Source organism: Mercenaria mercenaria, chromosome 7 (assembly GCF_021730395.1).
Source record: "Mercenaria mercenaria strain notata chromosome 7, MADL_Memer_1, whole genome shotgun sequence".
NCBI classification, from domain to species: domain Eukaryota; kingdom Metazoa; phylum Mollusca; class Bivalvia; order Venerida; family Veneridae; genus Mercenaria; species Mercenaria mercenaria.
In genome coordinates, this window is record NC_069367.1 from 10364161 (window position 1) to 10391539 (window position 27379).

Consider the following 27379-nt stretch of genomic DNA (forward strand, 5'->3'; position numbering starts at 1 on the left):
TATCTGGTCGTTACAATTTATTAACCCTAGTTTTGTTCATACACTGTACTGCACTATGTCTGTTGACTTGTGGATTTCGTATTAATGATATATTTGTTTTTATATTAGATTGATAAAAATCCTCTAATGTCAATAATATTTTTTTAGTGTTAGTAAAATCTATGTTTCATTTAAGCTCATCTCAACCCACTTAGTGTGAGAGAATAGAGAAACTACCATGGGAGTTAAAAAATACCTGGAATAGTGCTTAAATACCTTTATTTCCGTTCCTGTTTTGTTGAAAGCATATAGTATGATAAAACTAAACATATAAACATACAAAATATGAATACTTAAATTGTTAACGGATTTCATATTAACATAAACATTAACGTTATTTATTTACTGATTACGTTATCATTTTCAACAAAATTATTAGTAAAATTTGAAATAATATTCTTGTCATTAAAGACATCTTGCTCACAATTGGATGTCAAAGGTCAAAAGTGCTCTTTTTTTCCTGTCTGGTCCATAACTCTGCCATCCAGGAAGGGATTTTAATATAACTTAGATCAAATATACCTCATAATAATGTGTCATAACTCTGAAATTCATGAAGGAATTTTGATATCACTTGACACAAATATTTCCCATGATGAGACAACATCTTGGCTCAAAGGTCAAGGTTACAACTGCAGGTCAAATGTCAACAGGGCTTTTTCCTGCCCGGTCCATAACTCTGCCATTTATGAAGAGATTTTAATATTACTTGGCATAAATATTTCCATGATGAGACGACGTGTTATGCGCAAACCCCGTACCCCTAGCTTAAATGTCAAGGGCACAATTGCAGGTCAAATATCAAAAGGTTCTTTTTCCTGTCCTGTCCATAACTCTGTCATCCATCAAGGGCATAAATGTTCCCTATGATGAGACGACGTGTCATGCGCAACACCCAGAACCCTAGTTTAAAGGTCAAGGCACACTTTGAGATCAAAGGTCAATGGGACTTTTTTCCTGTCCAGTCTATAACTTTTGTCATGCAAAATTGCATTTCAATATTACTTGGCACAAATATTTTCCTGGATGAGACAATGTGTCATGCGTAAAATCCGGACCCTTAGCTGCAAGGTTAAGGTCACACTCGGAAGTCAAAGGCCAAAAGGGCTTTTTTCCTGTCCAGTCTGTAACTCAGGAATCCTAAAAGGGATTTTAATATTATTTGGCACAAATGTTCACCACCATAAGACGGAGTGTCGTGCGCAAAATTCCGGTCCCTAGGTCTAAGATCAAGGTCACACATAGAGTCCAAAGGTCAGATACAAGAATGACTTTGTCCGGTACATTTCTTCTTCATGCAGGAAGGTATTTTGATGTAATTTGACATAAATGTTCAATACCATGAAACGGATTGTTATGCGCAAAAACCAGGTTCCTTAGTCTAGGTCAAGTTCAAAAATCGAATTCAAGAATGGCTTTGTCCGGAGCATTTCCTCTTCATGCGTGGAGGGATTTTGATGTTAGTTGGCTCAAATGTTCATACTACCATGAGGAGGTATCCTTGTTTTATTAGATTACTTCCCTTTGTTGATACTTTAAATAGATTATATTGTAACTTATTTATAACTGACCGTATGGAAAATTGAAACCAGTTTTCTGTATTACAACATTCATGTTATATCCAGTTTTAGGTGTTTTTTTACCTATCTCTACTTGGAAAAGATTTTCTAGTGGACTAACATTATATAGATTTTTTTAGGATTTATTTCTCTTTGTTGTTACTATGAATAACTTATATAATACTTTTTTGATGATCGGCCAAAAATGCCATATAAAACCAACTGTAGGTTTTATATATACATATTTTTAGTGTTTTATTATTAATAACATATTGTATATATAGTACAAGATTGTTTATACATCATTGACAGATATCTGTCTATTATGTTATAGTGCAGTAGAGAAAATTAGGTGCCTTCCAGTATGGGACTTTGTATTGCATTGCATTTACTTCATTCACTTGTTTAAAAATGTGAACAATTTTCCGCGAATTTACTGAAGACCTCTCTTACAAATACTCACAGACCGTGTTATTAAAGAGGATGTTATGACAAGAATTGGAATCACAAGTGTATTTTAGATAGACGAGGCTAGGAGTAATTTGTATGCTGTTGATGCTTGTTTCTGTTGGCTTTGGTCAGTCTTTACTGCGATTGGGCTCTTATTTCTTGGAAGATAAAAGAAAAGCATTGTTTACAAATTTGTAGTAAAGACACATTCATCATCCCTAGGCAATAGAAATGTATAACTGGGCTGACTTTTGACCTTTTAAAAAGTGCATCTAGGGACAGTTGTCGGCAACTGCATTGCTAAAGAAGGTTGTGTGAATACAAAACTAAATAAAAAAATAGAAACAAGAGTATATCTACAAGATATATATTTGTTCAAAAGATGACTCAGTGCATTACGCTATACCTGAAAAAGCAAGTATTGTTTAAAGCATTATTTGACTTAACATGCATCGTTTCATATATGAAATGCAAAGGAAAACATTGCTGTAACATAATCAATCAATATTCTGCTTTGACGCAAATGCAATGAAACTTTGCATATAAATGCACGCACACTATTGTATGGTTTTGGAATAAATTACAGGCCAAAATCAATTAGATTGTTTCTAAAAAATGGTGAATAGAAAGATTAAAGTAATGACAAGATTACAAGTAAAGAATCTGATGCACTCTGCATTATTTTTAAACTGCACTTGTATTTAAAGTCCATTTATCAATTAATTCAGTTTTGTTTCACATGTGCGGAACAAAATGGTCTAGGCATTTTCTTCCAGACGAATAATATAAGGAATAAAAAGTATGAATTCATTTAAAAAGTGAATATGAATAAATTTACTTGAAGCTTATACACTGCAGACTATTTAAATACATGTATGTGTAAGTAAATAAATATAACTAATATGTACCAAAATGAGTATTATTTATACACAATCAATTTTGTCAACGTAACAACAAAATCATAATGACAATATATAGAATAACTAATATGTGTAAGCCTATCATTTGCTATTTTACAACCGTTTTGAAAAGAACAGGAAGTACTATTTTCAAATTAAGCACACATTTAGATCTGTATGCACGATAACAACTTAATTTTTTTTTTCATTTAACGTCGCGCCGACACATGATAGGTCATATGGCGACTTTCCAGATTTAATGGTGGAGGAAGACCCCCAGGTGCCCCTCCGTGCATTATTTCATCACGAGCGGGCACCTGGGTAGAACCACCGACCTTCCGTAAGCCAACAGGATGACTTCCTCACATGAAGAATTCAACGCCCCGAGTGAGGCTCGAACCCACATCGATGAGGGGCAAGTGATTACATATCAGCTATTTTGTTCTGTATAATTATTTATTATTTCTTAAACACATCCAAAAGCAGGTGAAATACGGGTTTTGGTATTCAAAGGAATGTATTGTGCCCTATTACAACAAAGAATGACCTGTTAGATTTTATTGAGAAAACCGTAAGGTCAGTAAGTATAAACTTTTGTTATATAGAGTCAGGATTTTTTCATTTCTAATTTATCCCTTGAAGTGTTGTTAACAATTTCTGTGACAGATCTATCAACCTGCGAATGCATAGAAAGTGACACAAAATTATAAATCGCCTTAGAGACAATGATCAAATCGCCTTAGAGACAATGATCCATACGGATTGACTGACAAGATGTCTGAATCTGTTCACCATCCGCCTTGATATATGTAGTGAAGTTGTCAATTACTTCCAGAAAACATGTATCTGTGTAAGTGATATCAAGCTTGCTTGCTGTCATTTGTGTAAACTCCGTCAAAGAGTTATCATCACCATCCTTTTTTTTTATAATTTCTAGCTTGATTGTATGATGATTAAAGCATATATGGTCTTGTCGATGGATAATATCCTTCGTCACAACACTGATGCCTGCATCTCCGAAACTATTGCAACTAAAACAGTTTTGAGAACTATATAGTTCTTACTTATACATGTACTGTAGTTATTAAAAGTTACATTATATATTTATGATGATTTACAATATAAAGCATTTATTACAAAATTTTATTTTTAAATTTCACATTAAAACTTTAGAAAAGAGAGCAAGTATATTACATTTAGATTCTCTTGTTTTCTTCCCGCTTTCTTTGAAACCATTTTGGCAGCCAGCTAACACTCGCCTTAAAAAAGAAACAAATTGTATGTCACTTAGTGATACATATTGACATATGAAAATTAAAAGACGATTTCGAAATTTATTTAACAAAACAAAACTATGGTGCCGAGACTGAGTTGCTTTTTGAAATGTATTGATTAAAAGTCATAAGAGATCTACTACTAATATGTCACTTCTAGACAGCTTTCAACTAAAGGGAAAAAGGCATATTTTTCTATAACAGATTGGTATTACTTACTTATTTCCATGTTCACCTTTTCATACTAGAAATATTTTCAAGCAAACACACTGTTGTTATTAAGAGGAATGCTATTTTGTGACATAAATCGAGTCTAAAACGATCACCTCTGGCAGAACCCTTTGACTGTCATAATTTTATTTATAACTAACAATTCCCTGAATATGTTGTACAAAATAAAAAAGACAGTTAAAGCGTTTTGGACATGCATTAACCTTAACTGTAATAAAATAAGTATAATTTATAAACTTTGTTGACACACCAACTAAATATTTGCTGAAACAACAAAATTAAATGGCCAACAGATTCTCCATATTGTCCGCTATCTATAAACCAGGATTTATACAAAATCCCGTTACTTTCAATCACATTTTGTGGAGATAAAAGAAAATGGCGTGCATAATATTCATATTGCCTTCTATCAATAAGTTTCATGAAACACCTCTTGCATTTTTGAAGTTATCACAGGATCCACTTGTTGTCGTATCATGTACTACTTCATTCCTGGATCGATCTTTTTCGACCGGGGTTTGGATTTGGTAATTTTACAGGAACTTCGTTTTTGTCATACAATGTACTTTTAACATGTTGCTACAGCAACCACGTTGTTTTAAGGTAGCAATAATGTGGCACTCGAAAACTGTTTTACTCTGTCGATTCGACGTTCATTGAATAAATTGTCTTTACATGGTACGTGTTCCTTTGAACTAATCTTGAAGAGGTTCATCACAATAAGCCCATTCCCGCAACAGTTTCTCTAATTCCAATAGTCTTTAAAAGCGAACAGCATGGATCCTGACCAGACTGCGCGGATGCACAGGCTGGTCTGGATCCATGCTGGTCGCAAACCCACTATGTTGGTTTTCTCATGGCGCGGCTCAAATAGAAAAAGTAGAAACTTCACAGGTCACTCAACACGACAAAAACGAAAATGTTGCAGGCTCGGTTTGATTGAGCCTGTTCATGGACGGTAGTGGAAATGCATGCTACCGTCCACGCCCTCTAGCCCCGGGTTGAGCTGAACTCAATATTTACACATGCTCAAAGTACAAAAGGCAATTTAGAGACATCCGCAGATGTAATCAAACGGCGGTGCACATGGAACCTTCAATGATACACGTGTTGTGGCATGTAATTCCATGAAAAGCGGCGTTTAATCCCCAGACAAAGTAATGGGTTTGACCCAAACGAGAAAGCAATGGTTTTATTTATTATGTTTATAAATATCTTTGAATATAGAGGTGGTATTTGCTTAATGTTTGCTAGGTAAGTGCGAATTATCAATAGTGAAATATTGTTTTTCATTTCATCTTCAAAGACAATCGCAATTTTATTTAATAGTCTTGTCATATTCAGTCATTTGCTCGGGAAACGACAATGACGACATTACAGTGCAACAATATATTTGTTAGCAATATGATATTTATAGATTTCAATAGCATCTCAATACGAAGTGGCGTTTATATTCATACTCGTGTCAGAAATATTTTCCATAATTTAAAGTATATTTTTGAGAATGATAGTCAGTATTCATATCATACCGCCTTCAAGTGTAGGTTCTTACGTAAAATATATTTGAAACTTTTCACTATGAAATTATCAGACTTATTTCATTACTGGCTGAAAAAGGCACCATGTGGTAAAGAGACATATGTACATATGTTTTCATGTATTTATTACTGTGTTCTTATGCCATACTTTAACACTGACAACCGCTTTATGTTATGTAATGAAATTCATGGCCAGCGTACATTGCAAATTAAATAGTAATTTTAAGCACTTTTGTTTTATTCTCTGTTGTACAAGTTATTCAGGTTTTCTGTTTATAAACGAACTGCTCTTAGGAAGACATGTAGCTAAAATGCAAAACATTTATTACGCATACTTTGTAGGACTCTCATATAGAAATATACTTCTTTATAGGACTCTCATCTAAATTATACAAACCTGACAAATGCTCAACAAACATTTGCCGATATATCTTATGCACCAATTCGTCATCCATGATGATTTGTTCAGATTATCGACGACTTTTTCCTGGTTGTCTTTCTGTACCTAGGTAGGTTTAAAGATGTTTTACAATAAAAGTTTGTCTTTCTGTCCCTAGGTAAGAATTTAAAGATGTTTTCGAGTAAAGATTTGTCTTTCTGTACCTAGGTAAGAATTTAAAGATGCTTTCGAGTAAAGATTTGTCTTTCTGTACTTAGGTAAGAGTTTATAGATGCTCTAGAACACATTTAAGGTATGTCTTTCTGTACCTAGGTAAGAATTTGAAGATTGTAATAAAGGTTTACATATTTAGAAATTTATGCTTAAACTTAGCACAAAAGACTGTGCTCATCATAACACGACACCAATGTTACAGTAGTAAGAAGCAAAATCGATCGTCTTTACTTCACAGAGATATTTTTCATGAAACTATTTCTTTTCATAAAACTATAACAGTTTTTACTACAACCCAAATATAAAATAGATTTATTTCTTCCTAAAAGTTTGCCATTTTATTATGATAATCAACTATAAGTTAACTTAATTCTCTAACCTACCTTCAGTTCAGAGAACTGGTTTTCTGTGTCCTCGGCATGTTTGCGTAAATTATCAATTGTTTGGTTCCTTTCAACCAGCTGTTCCTTGAGTTTTGCAGTTACATCCTTCTCAATTGTCAACTGTTTCTTGTACTAAACATTGATGAATCTGAGTTTTATCTATATTTCTAACTTCCAATGTGTTGGAAAAATTATCAAAACATAAATAAAAGATATGACATGGTAATGTTTACGATCAAATTGTACAAAAGTCTTGTACATGTGTTAGAAAGTGACAGTGAAACTGATCTTTGAGTATGACAAACAAAATAAATTGAATTTGCCTAACTGTACAAAATTAATTAAATTTGCCTTACTGAAGGTGCGTTGGAGAAAACACGCTGCTTGAGAGTTCCTTGTAAGTAAAGAACAAATTAAGGCATTTTGTTTTCATTGACTATACATTTGCCTTTTAGCCCACCTCTTCAGGACGAGCTATTGTATGTATACTTTTGGGTCGTCTTTCTGTCCGTCGTCCGCTTTATGAAAAATCTGGTTTGAATCCATTTGTCGGAAGCTGACGAAATTTGATGTGGAGATTCTTTGAAGTCGAGTATTCTCTACTAAACGTATTTAAATAATTCAGTATGTTCAAATCAATTTAATTTGTCAAAAAGCTTGGCTACTAAAGGCATAGTCAAAAATCCCTGATTGTATTTGAAAATTAGATCAAACATTTTTTGGATGACATTCTATTAGGATTATTTAAATGAGTCCGATTCGTAAAAACAGCATGGCCATCCGACCTCGAAAAGAAGTCTTCAAACAATATCTCCCTTCAAATCAATGCTCTGATTTAAGATATTATAGAAAAATACTCCTTTCATGATTTTCTGCCGAGGTCGTTCTGTAAAAGACAGAGCCGCCAGAGTTTAAGGTAGAAAAACACTTGATTTTGTTGTCGACCATGTGCACACTGGATTGTTGCAATCTAAGCACTCTATTGTAACTTGACTGGTAACTTGTTCTAATAGGAATTTGGTCATATGGTCTCTCTCTCTCTCTCTCTCTCTCTCTCTCTCATTAAATTTTGAAAGGTTAGGGAATTTTTTGCACAAGTACTTACAAATGTAACTTTAATTTTTGGTTAGTATTGCGCAGGATACACGTAAACGTACACATAAACACGTTCTGTATAAACATTTTACCGTATTCATTACAGAACCCGCATTGTGTTGCAGTATTCCGAAAATGACATTCAAAATTTTTCTGCGTTCATAATTTCAATATTCTAAGACTGACTATTGAGATCGACCCGAAACTGCTTTGATGCTTTTCCGCAAAGAGATAACGCTGACCTTGATCCATTCCGCTCCCGCATGAGATTAGTTGAAGACATGAACTATTAAAGAGTTAATGCACAAAACAATAAGCATTAAGTTTGGTACCAAAAATCTCAGTAAGCTGTCTTCCTAGGTCACTAATGCTAGCTTGGAGTGTAATGTTATTTTTTGCAAATAACTGCTACGTCTCCGTTCCTGTAAATACCTAAATGATTAGGATTTCTTATTTTCAAAGCGTATGTATCTAGTTAAAGTGACGCATAATGCCTCTCAAAAAGTTTCTAAACTTTGTATCTTTTTACTTTACTTAGAAATTAAATAAGCCCATACATTGTTGGAATGTATTTTATATCATCATTATTTTAACAAGGCAAATAAATAAAGGTAAATCCGTATTCATGAAGAGTTTTTTTTTTCATTTTATACAATGTTCTTTGCTCTACGGAACCATGTCACAGATGTTTGAAAAAATATTTATTTCCATTTTATTAGCGTTACTAGTATGGCTAAGAGGGTATAGCCCTCTGCCTCTACACAATGAAGGGAATAAAATTAATTGAAATATAGAAATCAAAATTATGTGACACAGTTCTCTCAAGCAGAGAATACTGTATAAAGAGCTGTCGGAAGGACAGCACGCTTGTCTTTTCCAAAATGTTTGCAAATATGTTATTATTTTAATACTCGAAAAGATTACAACTAAACCATGCTTTGTACCTTTTAATTACTACACGATAGGACTTTATATTGTAATGTTAATATTTCAATATGTTACAAATCAAACAAATAAAATATTTACTAAATGAATGCAAGGTTGGGTAGTTATTGGCCGCTCAAAAACAAAGATGTACTTGACGAGGTATCTCGCCAAGTATGTGAATAAAGTAACCGGAAGGAGACCAGGCGCGTCTGCTAAAATTTGCAAACTATTACAGTGAAACTCTGCACTGTCACATAATTTACACTCTCATAACGTGGTAGCAACACCGGCTAATTTCAACATAACGTAACTCTGCACTGTCGGACATAACGAGGTAGCAATACTGACTAACTTAAACATAATGTGGCAATTCACGGCAACTTCGGTGCCAGTAGTCACGGTATGATAGTTACCAGACACGACCAGGTATCCGGGAATGACGGGTCAACACATACCAAAACCACTGCGTGAAGGAAAGCAGTAAGTTGCATGCTAGAGGGTTGATAACGCAATACAAAGCAATACGCAATACAAAGCAATACGCAATACAAAACTAGATTTCGCCAGGTACTATGGGCAAAACCTATTCAACCCTAGCCACATAACAACATAAGAGTAACCACATAAGAGTAACACACGCCGAAAATACAGTGCTTTGTAAGTTCTCGCCAGACAATAGATGTATTTTTATGAAACAATATTTATTTCCAATTATACTTATCAGTTTATTGTAAACTAATGTAAGCAGACACGCCTGATCACCTTCCGGTTTATAGAATTTTCCGATATGAAAATAGAGCGACGTTAATTATAAAATACAAAGAAAAGAATATTGTTCGCAAATATGGCTACATAAATGGCCTTCAAATATTTCTCGGTGAGAATATTTACAGTCACATTGATCTATTTTCTCAAAAGTTCAGTGATTGTCTATGTCACATTTAACAGTACTTATCATATTTTAAATGAATGCACAAATCACATGAAATTTAAACAAGAACTTCCAGGAACAGTTCAGTGATTGTCTATTTCACCTTTAATAGTACTTATCACATTTCAAATGAACGCACAGTTACATGTAACTATAACAAGAATATCCAGGAACAGTAATTCACATGCTTAAAATGATCTCAAAAGAGTTCATTGGTTACCACACATTTTCTTCATATGAATGTCCTGGAATCGCCGGATATCCCTTCTCACAGCGATAGCTCCTGGCATAATGTTCCTGTGTATACGACTGTGCATTCTTCTATAAGGCCTTTTGTCAACTATTCTGAGAAGTTGCCTGTAAGCATAAATACTACAGAGAAACAGTCAATTTGTCTAAGATATTAAAGTAACAAGGTTAATACATTGTATTTGAATATATATTCATACAAAAACTGAATTATGTTTAATCTCATTATCAATCTGACAAAAATGATTTCTAGTACAGGGGTGTGGCGGGCGGGTCAGTTTTCTCCTGATACAACCGTGTAGCAATACAAAGTGAACGAAGAGCACGGGTTTAGCGGTATTTATAGTAAACTACCTGTTCATGCGTATTAGCTTGAGACCGGTTTAAAGTACGTCGGTACCCAGAAGATAAAGAAGAGCTACGGAACCAGTTATTCATTGATATTATTTTGCTTAGCAACCAATAACGTGAATTCTCGAAAATAAATAAAATTATTTTTATTCAAAATAATTTACATTATTTTAATACTCGAAAAGATTACAACTAAACCATGCTTTGTACCTTTTAATTACTACACGATAGGACTTTATATTGTAATGTTAATATTTCAATATGTTACAAATCAAACAAATAAAATATTTACTAAATGAATGCAAGGTTGGGTAGTTATTGGCCGCTCAAAAACAAAGATGTACTTGACGAGGTATCTCGCCAAGTATGTGAATAAAGTAACCGGAAGGAGACCAGGCGCGTCTGCTAAAATTTGCAAACTATTACAGTGAAACTCTGCACTGTCACATAATTTACACTCTCATAACGTGGTAGCAACACCGGCTAATTTCAACATAACGTAACTCTGCACTGTCGGACATAACGAGGTAGCAATACTGACTAACTTAAACATAATGTGGCAATTCACGGCAACTTCGGTGCCAGTAGTCACGGTATGATAGTTACCAGACACGACCAGGTATCCGGGAATGACGGGTCAACACATACCAAAACCACTGCGTGAAGGAAAGCAGTAAGTTGCATGCTAGAGGGTTGATAACGCAATACAAAGCAATACGCAATACAAAGCAATACGCAATACAAAACTAGATTTCGCCAGGTACTATGGGCAAAACCTATTCAACCCTAGCCACATAACAACATAAGAGTAACCACATAAGAGTAACACACGCCGAAAATACAGTGCTTTGTAAGTTCTCGCCAGACAATAGATGTATTTTTATGAAACAATATTTATTTCCAAATTATACTTATCAGTTTATTGTAAACTAATGTAAGCAGACACGCCTGATCACCTTCCGGTTTATAGAATTTCCGCCACAATAAATTGAAACAATTTATCCCCCAAAATTCTATCTAATAAAAATGTTTAATTTATACAATGCTTGAACACGGAATCTTCAGCATTTATGTTTACTAAATTGTCATACTTATATTAGCTTTCTAATTGAATCTCTTAAATAATCTAGGAAGAATTCTAACCCTACGAGATTTAAATGAACGCCGTCATTTCTAAAAAGGCTGTTTCTGCGTCAATATCGGGGCTTATGACGTCACTTTTCCCTGATTCTATTACTATTTTCCGCGCTATGCGGTTAAGGCGTTTTCTTTTCTTTTCAATTGGCCTTTTACCGCCTAATGCCCCTTGCCAGTTTTGTCTCTCTAATATGTCTATCCAAACTATTGTTGTATTTGGGAATGCTTCACGTAAATAGTTTATCTCTGTTTCAATCATTCCTCTTAATTCACAAGTATTTTCGTATACTAGGTCATTTCCGCCTAAATTAATGTATATTATTGAAGGAGGAGATGAAAGTAAGACCTGAGTTTCAATTGTATGTCTGAAACCTCTCCAACGAAGACCTCTGACTGCCCACCAAGCAATAGAAATGTTCGGGATACTAAGATTTGGTTTCCTAGTCGTCTTTGCATGTTCGCCGGCCCAGAACGGGATAGAGTCACCCAGAACCCATACGTCTGAATAAAAAATAGTTTTCATTTATAGCTGGTAAAATAAATTAATGAAAATATTACGTTTAGAATGGTAATTAATACCGTTGTGAAATAAAGTTGATTGTGATGTACCGTATATCATCTGCAGATTAACATCATGTTCGAACATAAAGATTAACACAGTTGGATGTCCATCTACCAAGTTTCATTATGATTTCCGACGGGTATCCATCGGAAGCTAGGTCAGTGGCTCTACCAATCCTAAAACTGTGTGTTTTGTATTGTGTACCTAAAAAATGTGTTTTACTGATGGCTTTTGCTAAGACTGCAGAAAATTGGGTCCTAGTTGTTACAGACCCATCCCGATGACAGAAAAGTGGGGCTTGGATGCTTGGCCTCATAGACAGAAATTCCTTAATTGCCTTAACTGGGCACAAATTACCAGCCTGTCTGGGCAACTTTAAGTATACTGGTTTACCCCTTTGATTAGTTTTAAAGTGGCGTAACCGAATGATTACACAATCGTCTTTTGTGAAGCGTAAATCATTGCGTTGTAGGGGATTTTCTGACAGGTGTTTGTTTACATTGACAAGTTCACTGCCCCGAAACAAACCGAAATATGCTAAGGTAAAAAGTGAATGAAATAGCTTTACTTCGTAGTTGTCATAACATACTTCAGGGAGTGACCTACAAACAGCTAACAATACAGACTTGGTCAGCGGAGCACGCTTATCTCGTGTTGTGCGACTCCTGTGACAACCTTCAAGCAATTTTCTTAACTATAAAAATACTGTTAAGATCATAAAATCCATGCAGTTTATGATGATAATTGATGCCCGCTACATAAGTAGATATTGATTTTGGTGATAGTCCCTTCTCAAAGCAATAAGCTATAAACAGTGTAAGTTGTTGAACGGGAATAGGAAATTGATTTGTAAGCCCATAAATAGACCGAAAGTTTGTAAAAGCATTTATAGCTGTGCTGTATGTTGACCTGGAATTATATGAAATTCTTGATCTAATGAGCTGTCCAGCTCGGCGTCGAAGACTTTCCAAAGGAAGTGTGGCACGGGACATGGATCTTGATCCGCGTCTGGGGCTATTTTTCTGAATCTGTTCAACTGAAAACGAGACAGTGCATCACAGATTTCGTTCTGATGACCAGGTACATGACAGGCTTTGATTAAGATATTTAATTTTAAACACCGTAACGTCAGTACTCGAACTAGGCACATGACTGCTTCTGATTTTGAAGTTAATTTGTTCAAAATGTGTACTACTGCTTGATTATCACAGTTGAATATTATCTTTTTATTGGTCAAATCTGCGCCCCAAATATACAATGCCGCTAGGATTGGAAACAGTTCTAAAACTGTTATATCTGCAGTAATACCCGATTTGTGCCATGCTTCTGGCCATTTAGCGTGGGACCAGTGGCCTTTAAAATATATGCCGAACCCTAAGTTTTCACCCGCAGCACTATCCGTAAACAGTTGGACATCTGTATTCGATACCCAAAAGCGGTCATGGAATACAGAAATACCGTTAAAATTCTGAAAGAAAAGTAACCACATTGACAGATCTAAGCATATTTCATTTTTAATTCTAACATGATGATGTGGTTTCGTTAATCCACAGGTTGCGTTTATCAGGCGGCGGATGAAAGGCCTACCCATAGTGATTGCGCGGCAACAAAAATTCAGAGAACCTATAAGTGATTGTATTTTCTTTAAAGTTGTTTTTGGATGTAGCAAAATTTCATTGATTTTTTGTATAAGCTCTTGAATTTTTGAAGCTGGGATACGAACGAGCATTTGCTTAGAGTCTAACTCCAGCCCAAGAAAAACTAAAACCTCTGTTGGGCCCTCCGTTTTTTCCTCCGCTAACGGTACACCTAATTCTATCATGGTATCTCTGAACGTTTGAAGTGCAGCAGTACATGATGCGTTCGTTTTGTCTCCGCCCAAAAAATCGTCCAAATAATGCAACAGTCCGCCTGATTTGAGTTTCGATTTGACACAAAATTCAAGAAATCTTGCAAATCTTTCAAACGTGATACAACTGATTGAGGCACCAAATGGAAGTGCTTTATCAAAATAATATTTATTCTCGAAACAAAAGTCTAACAATTCAAAATCAGTCGGTTTTATAGGTATAAGCCGGTACGCACTTTTAATATCAGTTTTGAATAATTTGCAGTTACGTCCCAGGTCCTGTACTAATTTTACCGCTTCGTCAAAGTGCGTATATTGTACGGAACACAAAGTAGGGTCTATGTAATCGTTCACCGAATCTCCAGACGGATATGATAAGTGATGTATCATTCGATATTCTCCAGGTGTTTTCTTTGGAACTAAACCTATGGGTGAAACGATTAAATTAGTCATCGGTCTTTCATTGAATGGGCCAGCCACCCTACCTGCTTTAATTTCTTTTTGAATTTGAAGTTTTATGATATCGGGTTTAACAAAGTTGAGCGTAGATTTTTTGAATCGCGTGCAGTACGTGGACCTGTATATTGTAACGGAAAACCATTCATAAATCCATCTAATAAAAATTTCGCTTCAGTGACGTCATAGTTTCTTAAATGCTTTTTAAGGGCTATTACGTTTACAGGTGTTTGGGCCAAATTGTGTATGTCCAAATTACTCTGTTCGGTGGAAGTGCTTTGTTTTTTAGAATTGTTAGTTTTTTCTTGGGCCTCCGTAACTGCCCCGTCTAAAAAAGGGTCTGCCGCGAAAAAGATTTCGCTGTGCGGGACGAAACTGTCCACCACGTGAGTAACCAGACTGGTTCATTACAAATGAACCTTGTTTAGTGCATGTGACCTCAGGATGGGGCCCCGAACATTTTGAGCAAACATGAGGAAATTTGCAGTTTTGCCAAGCACAGTTGCCTCTGTTAAAGTCTTGACACGTGTACCGACCTGCATTTGGTGTAATGTTGTGGGTAGGCTGTAATTGCATGCAGCGCCACCACAAGTCATTATTAATTTGTGACCAAGGGATGGGGAAATTGCTTGACGGAGGCGAAATTGTTCATCATACGTCCTCCATGAGAAACCGCCTTGGCGTAAGGCACATTCTCTTATATTGAACATGTAGTGTAACATTTCGTACACTTTATCTGCATGTGTAGCTAAGTAAATGGATGTATAGATTATGAACGCGTTTGTCCATTTCTCTATGTTTGTAATTTTTTCTTTACATTCTTTGTTTGCTGATTCAATCTGGCCTTCCGAATTTAAGCGAAAAACGCTACCTGAACAAAATTCTGACAATTCTACTGCTCCTTTTAATAATAATGCTAGGTTGACATATTCACCTTTGCATATCTTTTGTTTTAATGAAGCCGGAACGTGTGCGGCTAAGTCGTCATCTGCTAAGCGAACCATAGACAATATAGAATTATTGTACGGTACATTCAGTGGCCCATTACATTGAATACCTGAAGATTGTGGGTCGATAGAATTTGCGCCGCCACACCTTGAAAATTATTTGCATTATTTGAATCTCTATTGCCCGTAGGAGGAATAATTTGTGAATTTCTAATAATTTGTTCGAAATCAATAACATTGCACTCACCGGCATCTGTTTGTAGCAACCTCTCGTCTACAGCATCCTCGAGGTCAGCCGCAGGCCTTTTTTTTGCCCCCTGGTGCCCCTGACGTCCCCGTGACCTTGGTCATTCTGCTCCTCTCTGGCAGCGTTCCTTCTCAAGTTACGCCGGCATTCTGCAGATTCAGCTCCTCGTCCTGCTCAACGGCTCTCTCCTGCCTTTCCTGCTCAACGGCTCTCTCCTGCCGAACGGCTCTCTCCTGTCTCGGCATACGCCTAGCCTGTGCCTGTCTTCGGCGACCGCGTGGCATTTTCAAGCTTTTAAAGTCAAACTTGATCACTTGAATACAACTGTGTAGTATTATACATGTAGATCTAAGTTTTCTCCTGATACAACCGTGTAGCAATACAAAGTGAACGAAGAGCACGGGTTTAGCGGTATTTATAGTAAACTACCTGTTCATGCGTATTAGCTTGAGACCGGTTTAAAGTACGTCGGTACCCAGAAGATAAAGAAGAGCTACGGAACCAGTTATTCATTGATATTATTTTGCTTAGCAACCAATAACGTGAATTCTCGAAAATAAATAAAATTATTTTTATTCAAAATAATTTACATTATTATTATGCGATATAATTAAGAGCAAGGAATTTAAAAAAACCTTTCTTTGCGGGACAGAGGACAGGGATGCAGGAGCTGAAATGGGAGAAATATAAATAACTATTGTGAGAAATTTCAAAAAGTGGAAGCAGGTGTAGGGTTGTACTAGTTGTACGAGTATGTCCGGTGTGCATGTGTGCGCGCGCGAGCGTTTTAGCAATATGTTAGAGGGATGGGTATAAAGGATACTAAATCCACATCAGATGTAAGCGTGAAAAATATGTATTTTTAATTAGATCATGGAAATGGGGTTTGGGCTGAAGACATTGGGTTCGGAGTGGTATGAAGAATACCTAGAACAAAATGAGATATGGTAAACTTTTCGCATGTAAAACAAAATTTTGGAAGCGAAGTTATGTGGGTCTTGGTTAGGAGGTTATGAGGTGGACGGGTGTAAAGAAATGTAAGAAACAATATTTTAGTGAAATGAATGTACTTAATTTTGGGAAAGGTAAGTGATAGGTGTAGAAGGGGTAATGCAGAAGTGAGAGCATGAGGTCTACCGGTACTAAGACATATTAAAAATTGTTACCGCCTAAATTCATTTTAAAGTTTTGTGCCTTGAACTACTCCTCGTCTACCCTTTCTATGATCAAAACGTGAATTCAATCCCTTGCTACGCTTTGAACAAGTGTCCGTCAATGAGAATGAGGAAAGGTGTCAATTCAAAATTTGCTCATGCTAAAGTTCTGCTTTTTTGGCTAATAATTTATTTCAAGCTCGATAAAGATGCGGCTTTTGCAGTGGTACACCAAACGAAATCGGACTAAGAAGAATTTGTCACTATAATTCTAGATATGGGAACTATATAAGTATTTATTCGACAGGTAGGTAGTTCGAAGAACCCAATCTATTTGATTTTACGATGGAAGCCCTTTCCATCAAATATGTAACAAAAATGGGGACTATTAGCTCTCAGTGATATAGCTTCCACGGTAGACATAAAGCTTAAGGCAATGCTGCCTCAATCAATCAGCTCTTTATGGGCACACAGCAGAGCTACTGCCACATACAGCGTAATCTTTGTGCACATAATAGTGCCAACACGAGTAGTTTTGTTAGTTAAAATCCTTATACGTTTTATAAAACACATTTTTAACTCAGTTTTAACTATTTTCTGTTACAAAACTATACGTTGTACAAGTCTTAATGTTGGCCACAGTTAAATAGGGCGTTGTTGGTGGTCGAGGATTTTATTGGGATAAAAACCCTGAAAATTAGCCAATACTTACCTGGTTTTCCCCAAATATAGACATCGAAACTACATGTTGGGATATATTAAAGCAATGATTTCAATACATACTTTAAATTATAATGGCAACGATGTTTTGTGATGTGATACATTTTGGAGCCGATTAAAGCAACTCATACATGTAAGATATGGTACAAAGTTTTAACTTTAATATAATAAAATAAGTCGTTTACCCCTTATATTCAACGCATTTCTAGTTAGGAGCTTAAATTAAATAGTTTAGAGCCTATTTTAAGTTTACAAGTGATTTTAATTTAGAGGGAATGTTAAAACTGAACCAAAATAAAACTGCACCAATAACCTCTCCTGAAAAAGCGCCGAAGACTAATGCCGCCGAAATTGAATTATCTATAGCAAAGTACACATGAAATTACTCTTCAGTTCTTTATATGTTCCAGCCGATTTTGTAAGTATATTATATGAACTTGTATTTAGTACAATACATTTTGTTTATTACTGAAGATATAATGTAATTGTGTTTAAGTGCTTTTAAAAGTTTAACCTCAGTTAACCCCCTTCGTAAGTCAGAAAGCGTAGTTTGAAGTTCATCGATATTTCGTTAAAGATCACTGCTGTTAATAAAATAAAATTAATCTTTAGAACAGTATAGAACTTGCTTAGATATGTCTTTATGAAAAAAAAAAATGAAAATAGTATTCTCCTATAGAACATAAATATGGACGTCACGTTCGATATTAGTGAACATGACGTAAAGTCAAAATTTGATTAAATTGACGCCAAGAAGTCGAAACTATTAATAAACATTGTGTCCAATTTTCATTCAAATTTTCATTGACTTAATAAAAAGATTAACCTCAATTAGCTCCTTTCTTAAGCCAATAACAGCATTTTGAAGATCGTCTACGTTTCTTTGAAGATAAGCACAACGGCTCTTCTCCTGTTAATAGATAAGGCATAAAAATGTTTAAACGCATGGATGCCAGATAACTAGTTAACGGATGAAATGTATATTGTACTTTTCCTCTTTTGTTAAATTAAATGCTGTATATCACGTGATAATGACTTAACGCTACTCGCCCACAGTTTGGGTAATTGTTTTCAAGGTGTTCATTGCAAATAAGTTTAGCATAGAATGTATATATGACACTGAAAATGATAAGGTAGGAGAAAACTAAAAGTTAGATATTGGTAAATTGCAAAAAGAATATAATTTTTTTTGCATTATTTCAAAAGCTTATTAATGTTTACTACGTTCTCATTTTGGGAAGTTGACAGTTACTTACGGAGAACAGGTTTGTACTGGTACATCCAGGAACATTGATTATGCTGACTGACCGCCGTTACATAACTGAAATACTGCTGAAAAACGGCGTAAAACAAACGAACAAACAAGACGTTCTATATTTGATTATTTATATCTTGCAAAAATATAATGTCAATAACTTTGTACCACTAGTCACTGTACTGAATTTTTATGGATTTTTAAAGAAACTAATTTTCGCCTAAAATGTGTTTATTATTACCTTTAAGGACAAAAAACTTCTTTTGGTAATCCCTAATCAACGGCGTTTACTCATATGTTGCATTTAAATCTTAGGAACAATATTAGAACAGACTTACCGAAATAGCTACAGCTTGTGCCCTATCAAGATTAAGTCCGGCTTTTACTCTGTATAATTCTATAAAACTTTCGCTGTGTGTTGAGCTCTAAAAATAATTCATTCACTATAAATGATATGATAAGTGAATGGTGTATGTTTTTTTTGTGATTACAAAACAAAGCGTTTTTTTTTCTTCATGAATTAAAATATCGAAACTGCAATCTAGTCAAACTCTGTCTGCTGTTATTTATTTGGCTGCTTACTTGACTTCCAAAGAACTTTGTAATAAATTTAACAAGTGTACATGACATATTTCTGGACAAAAGTCACTCTTTTTACCACAATAAGACAGTGTGCTATTATAGGGTTCAGAGACGTATGAGTAGGTCATAACAGAAACAACGTCAAAGATTCTGTAAGAATTTTTACATTTCGAGCTCAGTCTCCACCCCCTCCTCATCCAAAAAAAAAAAAAAAAAAAAAAAAAAGAAGCTCAACGTCCCCAAGTGAAGCTCGAACCCACATTGGTAAGGGGCAAGTGATTCGAAGTCACAGACCTTAACCACTCGACCACGGATGCCCCATCATTTTTTTTAAATTTCTTTACCTATTATGTCAGTCAATTCGAACAATGTCTGTAACACCATTGTTATATAATGGCATGCACTCAACGACGTCAAATATGTGATAAAAATATCTACGCCACGAAAATGCGTCACAAATGCAGTGGTTACAAAAGTCACGATGACTAAAACAAAAAAGCTTGACTGTTTAGAAATATATATAAAAGAAAACCTAGACAACCATATGCGCAGGTACTCAATACCTTTGCAGAAAGCAGAGAGCAAAAGAGCAACATAATTTTTAATTTAGAAACCCAATGCTTCCTGCTTAAAACACAGTTCCTATTACAACACTCGCAAACTGATCGATCAATCTCTTCTGAAGAAACATGTTAAACATTAGTTTACTATGAGTCTCTTAATGCTTTCTATCTATTTCTTTTTCTGCCTTGTGTAAGCTTTTTGCGTATGCCGAATTTCTAGGAAATTGATCAGACACTATCATTAAGTCGAAACTTACCAATACAACTTTTAAATGAAAGGTTCTTACTTCAACATAGTAAGAATCTAGATAAATAAGCCTGCTCTTAAATAACATATTTTTGTAAAATAAATTATTCATCAAGCTGAGCAATAATTTTATTCTGTAGGTCTATCTGGCTTAACCCATGACTACAAAAGTCATCAGATGGAAAGATTTGTTACGAAAGGTTTGTTACCAAGTTATTTAACCTGGCCCAGTTAGGCTTTTTTGCATAGCTCGATTTTTGTTTCCTTCAGTAGCAAATATGAAATGACGTCATATATTGCGATTAGTCACAGTTCTGGAATTGTGACCTCGTGGTAAACATTAGGATTTATGCTTGAATACCAAGTGAATGGATTCTCGATATATTCAGGACTAAAATTCGGTGAGTTATATTTTTATAAATTGATTTCGATTTTTGTGTTTTTCAAGAGTTGAATAACTAACTTACCTAAACATGACTATATTTGCTATCTGTACTGCTTAATTCATGTCTGAAATGTATACATTTTAAGTGAAAGGTTTGTTACCATATATAACGAACCTTTCATGAATAGAAGGCGATATTTTTGTATAAATTAAATTCACCCTGGCAAGAAAGAGTATAGGCATTTAATTTCTTAACAATTCTTTGATGATATGACTGTATATTTAACCTAAACATCACTTTTAATTCCACCTATTCATGAGATATTGCCAAAATGCAAACGTATTTTTGACTTATTTGTTTTCTATGTTGATAAAATTCGGTTAGTTATATTTCAAAAATTCGATTTCTGTATTATTTTTAAGAGTTGTATAACTAGTTTGTCTAAACATGATTATATTTGATATCTATATTGCTTAATTCATGTCTGAAATGCATACATTTTAAGTGAAAGGTTTGTTACCATATATAACGAACCTTTCATGAATAGAAGGTGATATTTTGTATAAATTAAATTCACGCTGTCAAGAAAGAGTATAGGCATTTAATTTCTTAACAATTCTTTGATGATATGACCGTATATTTAACCTAAACATCACTTTTAATTCTGCCTATTCATGAGATACTGCCAAAATGCAATCGTATTTTTGACATTTTGTTTTCTGTGTTGATAAAATTCGGTGAGTTATATTTCAAAAATTCGATTTCTGTACCTTTTTAAGAGTTGTATAACTAGTTTGTCTAAACATGATTATATTTGATTTCTATATTGCTTAATTCAAGTCTAAAATGCATATATTTTAAGTGAAAGGTTTGTTACCCATAAGTGATATTTTTGTATTAATTAAATTCACACTGTCAAGAAAGAGTATAGGCATTTAATTTCTTAACAATTCTTTAATAATATGACTGTAATTTTAACTTAAACATCACTTTGAATTCTGATTATTCATGAAAGATTGCTAAAATGCAAACGTATTTTTGACTTATTTGTTTTCTATGTTGATGTAACATTTATTTGCAGCAAGCTAATTGAGCTATATGTATAATCTTGATGTGATGTGAAGTTTGGTATATTATTGTGGTTAAATTATCCCATCAGTCTTAAATACAGAAATACAACAGCAATCTTATAAACAATCATAGAGAAGTAACAAACCTTATTTATTTTTCAGATTCCCTGGCTGTAGAAATGGTCAAGTCGCGAGCCGAAATTCAAAGGCAATACAATGAGAGACTTAAACAAAATAAAGACGCCTACGATTTATATTTGTTGAAAGCTAGACAACGGAAGCATAAAAACTGTGTGCCTGTAGATAAACTAAATAGAAAGGAAAAGGCAAAAAGACGTCAGAAGAACTTTGAGTACCTTCATAACCAAATGGCTTACTGATGAAGCTGTCCGGAGCGGAAAAGCATTAATACAGAATGCCAACGACTTCTGTGCATGGACTCAGTCTTCTGAATGTACAATGACTTATGTAAAAGTTTTGTTTGTGTCGTCAGCTGAATGCCAAGATGAGGGAAAATAGCAAAGTGAAGTGAAATCTGCCAAAGGTACAATGAAAATTCATGCAGTCGTCGGCCAAAGCAATGATACAATTTTAGTTGGTGATGTGAGTTGCTATTGTGAAAGCTGAATTGAAGATACTTACAGGTATTCTCAGTGGCATATGGAAATTCTGGGAACTGCTGATAAACAGACCAAACCAGAATCTAACATTGCAATTCGTCTTCCCGATTTAAATTTTAAATTTGGAAGTTTTGTGGCGGCAAAGTATGGCAAAGCATGGTATGTTTGAAAAGTCATTCAAACTGATCCGGAAGATGAGGACATTGGAATTACATTCATGCAAAATCCAAGGAGTTGTTTCATTAACCGAAAAAGGAAGACAAAATATGGGTGAATTTTTCTTATGTTATATGCCAATTGCCAGAACTTGTACCAACGGGTAGAACGAAAACAATGCTTAAACTGGCTGACGGAGATACTCAACGAATTCAGAACGCATTTGCCAAAATGATTTAAGCGATAATTTGGCTCTAATATTCTAGACTGAGAACGACATTATCTGGTTTTGATGTTTTTGCGATGTTGCTATGTTATAAAGTTAACTTGTTTTGCATAGAGCATTTTGTATCATAGTATGTCCAGAATGAAAGGTTCGTTACTCATTAAAACGTTCGCTATAAATTATTATACATAAGATTACAAGATGTGTGTTAACTGTGCGGAACGAGAAAATCTTATTCTTGCCAGAAAATAAGTATGTGTTTGATGTTTGTTTGATGTTAATCATATAAGAATGTTCTTGAAAGGTTCGTTACTATATCATGATACTTTTACATTACAGCTAGCAGCTTTTATAAAGGTATTACAGTTAAGCATTTTTACTAGTTAAATGTAAATGTTTTCTTAGACTAGTAACAGAATCAAAGTTCGTTCGTCTAATCTTTTGAAAATTACAGTTATTCTAGCAGTTGACAAAATAAAGCTATTTTGTTAATAAGACATTAAGTTTATTTTGCAAAATGCATATGTGTCAAAGTATCACCATTTCTTAAAATGAAAAGAAATTTATTGTGCGCAGTCATGTCCGCACAATTTTATCAATTTACAACATGTTTAAGCGGCAATTTTTGAAAATCGATGTGTTATGATCCTCATACAGCTATTGCTACGATACATATATTACAAGAAACAAACCTTTCCGGGTAAATTTAGTACCTAAAAGGCAACGCACAGAAATAGGTATAGAAAGCTTTTGATGATCGAGATCCTTTGTACAGTGCACATACAAAGGTGTTCCTTTCAAGTGTAACGTTGCATAATGTGGAAGTATGACAGACTATTTTTAACATTTTTCCTTTCGAAATTGCACCGTTTCATTGAAAATGACCGAAACGCGTAAAAATACACGGTGAACGTGTACTTTTATAGATCTACCGATTAAAACACGCTCTGAACGTGTAAATTTGTATTATGGTACCACTCGAGCGATTTAAAACTTTTGACCCAAATAATAATAACTTGCGTTTTGATTGCTCGTACAGAAGATTTGAAAGTCTGCAACTTTTTGTACTTTTTGGAACGTATTCTGCTTGCACTTTTCAACTTTTATAGTAAAAAGAGTACTTTATAAATGTGATTTGATAATAATAATAATAAAAATAGTATTTGAACTTTTCTTCACATAAGATCATCTAGTGAAATTTCAAAAACCGCACTGAAATATGCACAAAATATATGTTCACATACTATCCTATTCATTGCTTCGAAGAAACTTTAACAACTTCCGTCTTGCTGTGTTTTTCTGTTGTATTGGTTCAAAGGCTAACCGATAATGTTACAACATTATATGTCGACCCGCCATTTGATAAATTTATCCTTATGCTGTACATATCATCTTATGTTAGTAACCGCTGGAGCGGTGCAGATTGAAAATGTAAACTTCAAGGACAAATATATTCGTCATCCATAGGTGCATATCTGGGTTAGTTAGCGCGAGAACAGAATCTATGCAGTCAGTACGAGACTGCCCCCGCGTTCCAAAACTTACCTATTTCTGAGTTAAAAACCACCACCAATACAAGTTTGACTATTTTTTGTTTTCAAATAAATGAGATATTGTTTGATTTCGAAACAAATTTAATTGCAGTATTTTTGCTAGTTTTTCATCTATGATAAAAGATACATGCAATTTTGGATAATGTTATATAACCAGCTAATATATAGTAAGATTATTTTACTGGACGAGTTCTCATACATTTTTAAAGCTATTTTAAAGGGTAAAGAGAAGCAGTCTATTTTTTTAGTTCATAAATCATTAAACATTGTGTAGATTAATCATTAAACATTGTGTAGATAAATCATTTAACATTGTGTAGATCGATTACTGTAACAGCAAAGATTCGTGGTAAGAAGTTACATAGAAAATGTAACAATATAATATTATTCGTTTCGCTCTGCAATGAAATAAAAAAAAGAAATATTTCGTATTACCTGTATCATCTCTAATAAATTCTGGACAGGGTAATTTGTTTGAAGATTCAACTTATCACACGAATTTGTTTCGATTCTTGTCCGACAAACAGGACATGAAATATCACCCGACGACGAGTTCAGTCTTTGATGACGAATGGTTGACAGTATACATGTTTCACAAAAGGTATGCAGGCATTTGAGTATTTTTGGATTTTGAAATTCATCCATGCAAATGTTACATGTCAAGAATTCCTCCGTTATGAGTTCTTTTATTGTTCTTGACATATTTGATGGTGGTAGATATTCTAAAATCTAAACAAATGATATACAAACATTAATATGCTTTATTATAAAATCAGTATGTTAATTCATGCGATCATTCTAAGACTTTCGAAAATCATTTTTCTAAAGGTAAACGGTTGTTTCTGAATGCAAAGATTACATGTCATATGATTTAAAATTACATAAAACTAGAATTGTGTCCATAGGACACGGATGCCCCAACATGTTGCGCAAATCTCTAAATAGCAAAGTTTTTAGTACAGACCATCTTCAAACGAAGGATGGATGTTCGACTAAAGTTTGAGGCAAATTGTATTCAGATAGGGTTGTGCATATTAGCAACTTTGAATCAATTCCAAATTTCTTCACTATGACCTATTTTGTGAAATACAGAAATGGCCATGATTCTAGAAAAAAAATAGCCACAGAAGAAAGTCCATTATTTTATGGTCATCATCACATCAACGTCCTTCATTTGTGAAACTTTCAAGCATATCATTTCGATTATGTTTGAGGAGATGAACACACAAGACTTTTTCTCTATATTCTATATAACAAAACTATCAAAGGGCCTTAACTGCGGTAGAATAGTCACAGAAAGTCCCTTCATTTGTGTTAATCTCCCTGCAAATGAAGTTTGTTGATACGTGAAAGTTTGAAACAAATCAGGCTAATATTGTGGGAGGAATTGGACACACAAGATTTCATGATGTACGGACGTACAGACCTACGGATAGCAGCAACGCTATATGACGCCCCCCCATGTGGGGGCATAACAACGACACATCATCCTATCAGATTTAGCAATGGTGAAATACTAAACGGTCCATAGCGAGATTAATACACTAATCGACTGACATGCTGGTTAAAGTCAAAACTATTGTCCCGCGTTCTCAAATAGTCAAAACTATTTCCCGATGTCCGAAGGATCGAAGGATGATAGTTTTGATTATTGACCGGCAAGTTATTCAACAAGTGTTTTATTACATGACATCCTTATTATCCCAGTATAAGAAGATTGAGTACCGGTCATGTGGTACTCAACTATAGACTGTCGGTTTATATAGATATATGAAGTTTGTATTATTAGTTCCACTGCTTACATATTTCACTGATATATTTTGTATTGAATCGATGGGAATTATTGCATTTGTGTTAGAAATTATTTGTTCCAACTTACAATTATACTTAAAGAACCACCACGACCTAGTGACCTTCTTTTTCCTCCCACGTGAACTTGGTGCAAATTATTCTGAATCAGATAATTCTGTTATAATACAGCTGTTCTGAAAGACGACAAATGGACAATTTAGGCCCTCCCTTAATTAATGTGTTTTCACAACTTCATCTGCAAACTTATTCACTAATTCTCTTTTCAGTGTAGTTTTAAAAACATTGAATAATAATCTTACAATGTAGAAACAAAGTGTGGTCTAAACTCACATTAAAACATCAAGTACTGTGTATACTACTTCATTAGCTTAATAATATATTTAGACATTAAACACATTGTCTTGGCCTTATATGTGCCACTGTCAATTTGTAACTAGATATTTAATATTTTTCATTTTCTTAATTCAAAGCAAGTATAATTACCATCAATGAAATACAAAAGAATACAGTTATTTTGTGGCGCGTCTTTAAGGAATGCAATGTTAGTTCCCTGTTTAAAATATGCCAATTTATATTATACCTATATTCAGCTAATGTCATTTACCTAAAAAATCGTATATTTATATGGAGTCTTCCCTCCATAGGGCTTAGAAAATAAAATGATAAATGATTACAGCATTTGTGAAAAGAAAATGATTTAAAAGCGCATTTGTTTCGTGTTTTAAATGATACATTTTTGAACTTCCAATTTAAATATGAATAGGGTAACCAGGTAGAGTTGAATATCATGCAGTAAAACTCAGTTCATCAGTAGAAAAATAATGACGGTGTATAAATTTTCGTTTTCAATTGAACCACTAATTTAAGCACGAGGCTTGAATTCTTTTATGTGATATACATTCTGCTATTGAAAGAAAAATATAAATAAAAGGAAATGATATATATACACACTCAATAATCATATCACCGATTCACCTCTGGGATGTCAATATGTCATTATTTAACGATACGACATAAATATATTTTAAGTATGAAGTCGATAACTTGATACAGAAAAAACAAGATATTCTGTACATTATTCTAAGATACAAGCGAACTAAAAACCACCGACGGATTACTGTAATTACGATAGTTTAATGAATCCTGCTATGTTGCAAAATAAATGAAATGCAAAAGCAAAATTTACCTGTTGTATGATTTAATATTTAATCCATGTAACAGGCTGATGATGCGTTCACCGAATATTTTCCGAAAACGTAATTAATATTTTGTCAACAAGGTAAATACCCACTTAGCCA

The 27379-nt window shown here is 34.3% G+C and overlaps 1 protein-coding gene across 2 annotated transcripts; it reads right to left on the reverse strand.

Moving 5' to 3' along the window:
* Nucleotides 1-218: 218 nt before the first annotated feature.
* Nucleotides 219-27352, reverse strand: LOC123555062 (tripartite motif-containing protein 2-like). 2 transcript variants are annotated; one of them, XM_053547544.1, is made up of 9 exons: nucleotides 27268-27340; nucleotides 26149-26254; nucleotides 24705-24998; nucleotides 19205-19291; nucleotides 18438-18521; nucleotides 6987-7118; nucleotides 6388-6495; nucleotides 4142-4206; nucleotides 219-3978 (listed from the first exon to the last, which is right to left on the reverse strand). In XM_053547544.1, the coding sequence occupies exons 3-8, from the start codon at nucleotides 24969-24971 to the stop codon at nucleotides 4144-4146; spliced, it is 741 nt and encodes a 246-aa protein (XP_053403519.1). In that variant the 5' UTR covers nucleotides 24972-24998; nucleotides 26149-26254; nucleotides 27268-27340; the 3' UTR covers nucleotides 219-3978; nucleotides 4142-4143. The 2 variants fall into 2 exon arrangements, with proteins under 2 accessions (XP_053403519.1, XP_045201542.2); XM_045345607.2 differs by lacking the exon at nucleotides 26149-26254 and having other exon boundaries at nucleotides 27268-27352.
* Nucleotides 27353-27379: the final 27 nt, after the last annotated feature.

Coding starts and splice junctions, on each gene's coding strand:
- LOC123555062 (XM_045345607.2), bottom strand. CDS start 24,971: ATGTCAAGAACAATAAAAGAACTCATAACGGAGGAATTCTTGACATGT. Junction 19,292..24,704: donor ATTTATTAGAGATGATACAG/GTAATACGAAAT, acceptor AATTATTTTTAG/AGCTCAACACACAGCGAAAG. Junction 18,522..19,204: donor CACAAGCTGTAGCTATTTCG/GTAAGTCTGTTC, acceptor ATCTATTAACAG/GAGAAGAGCCGTTGTGCTTA.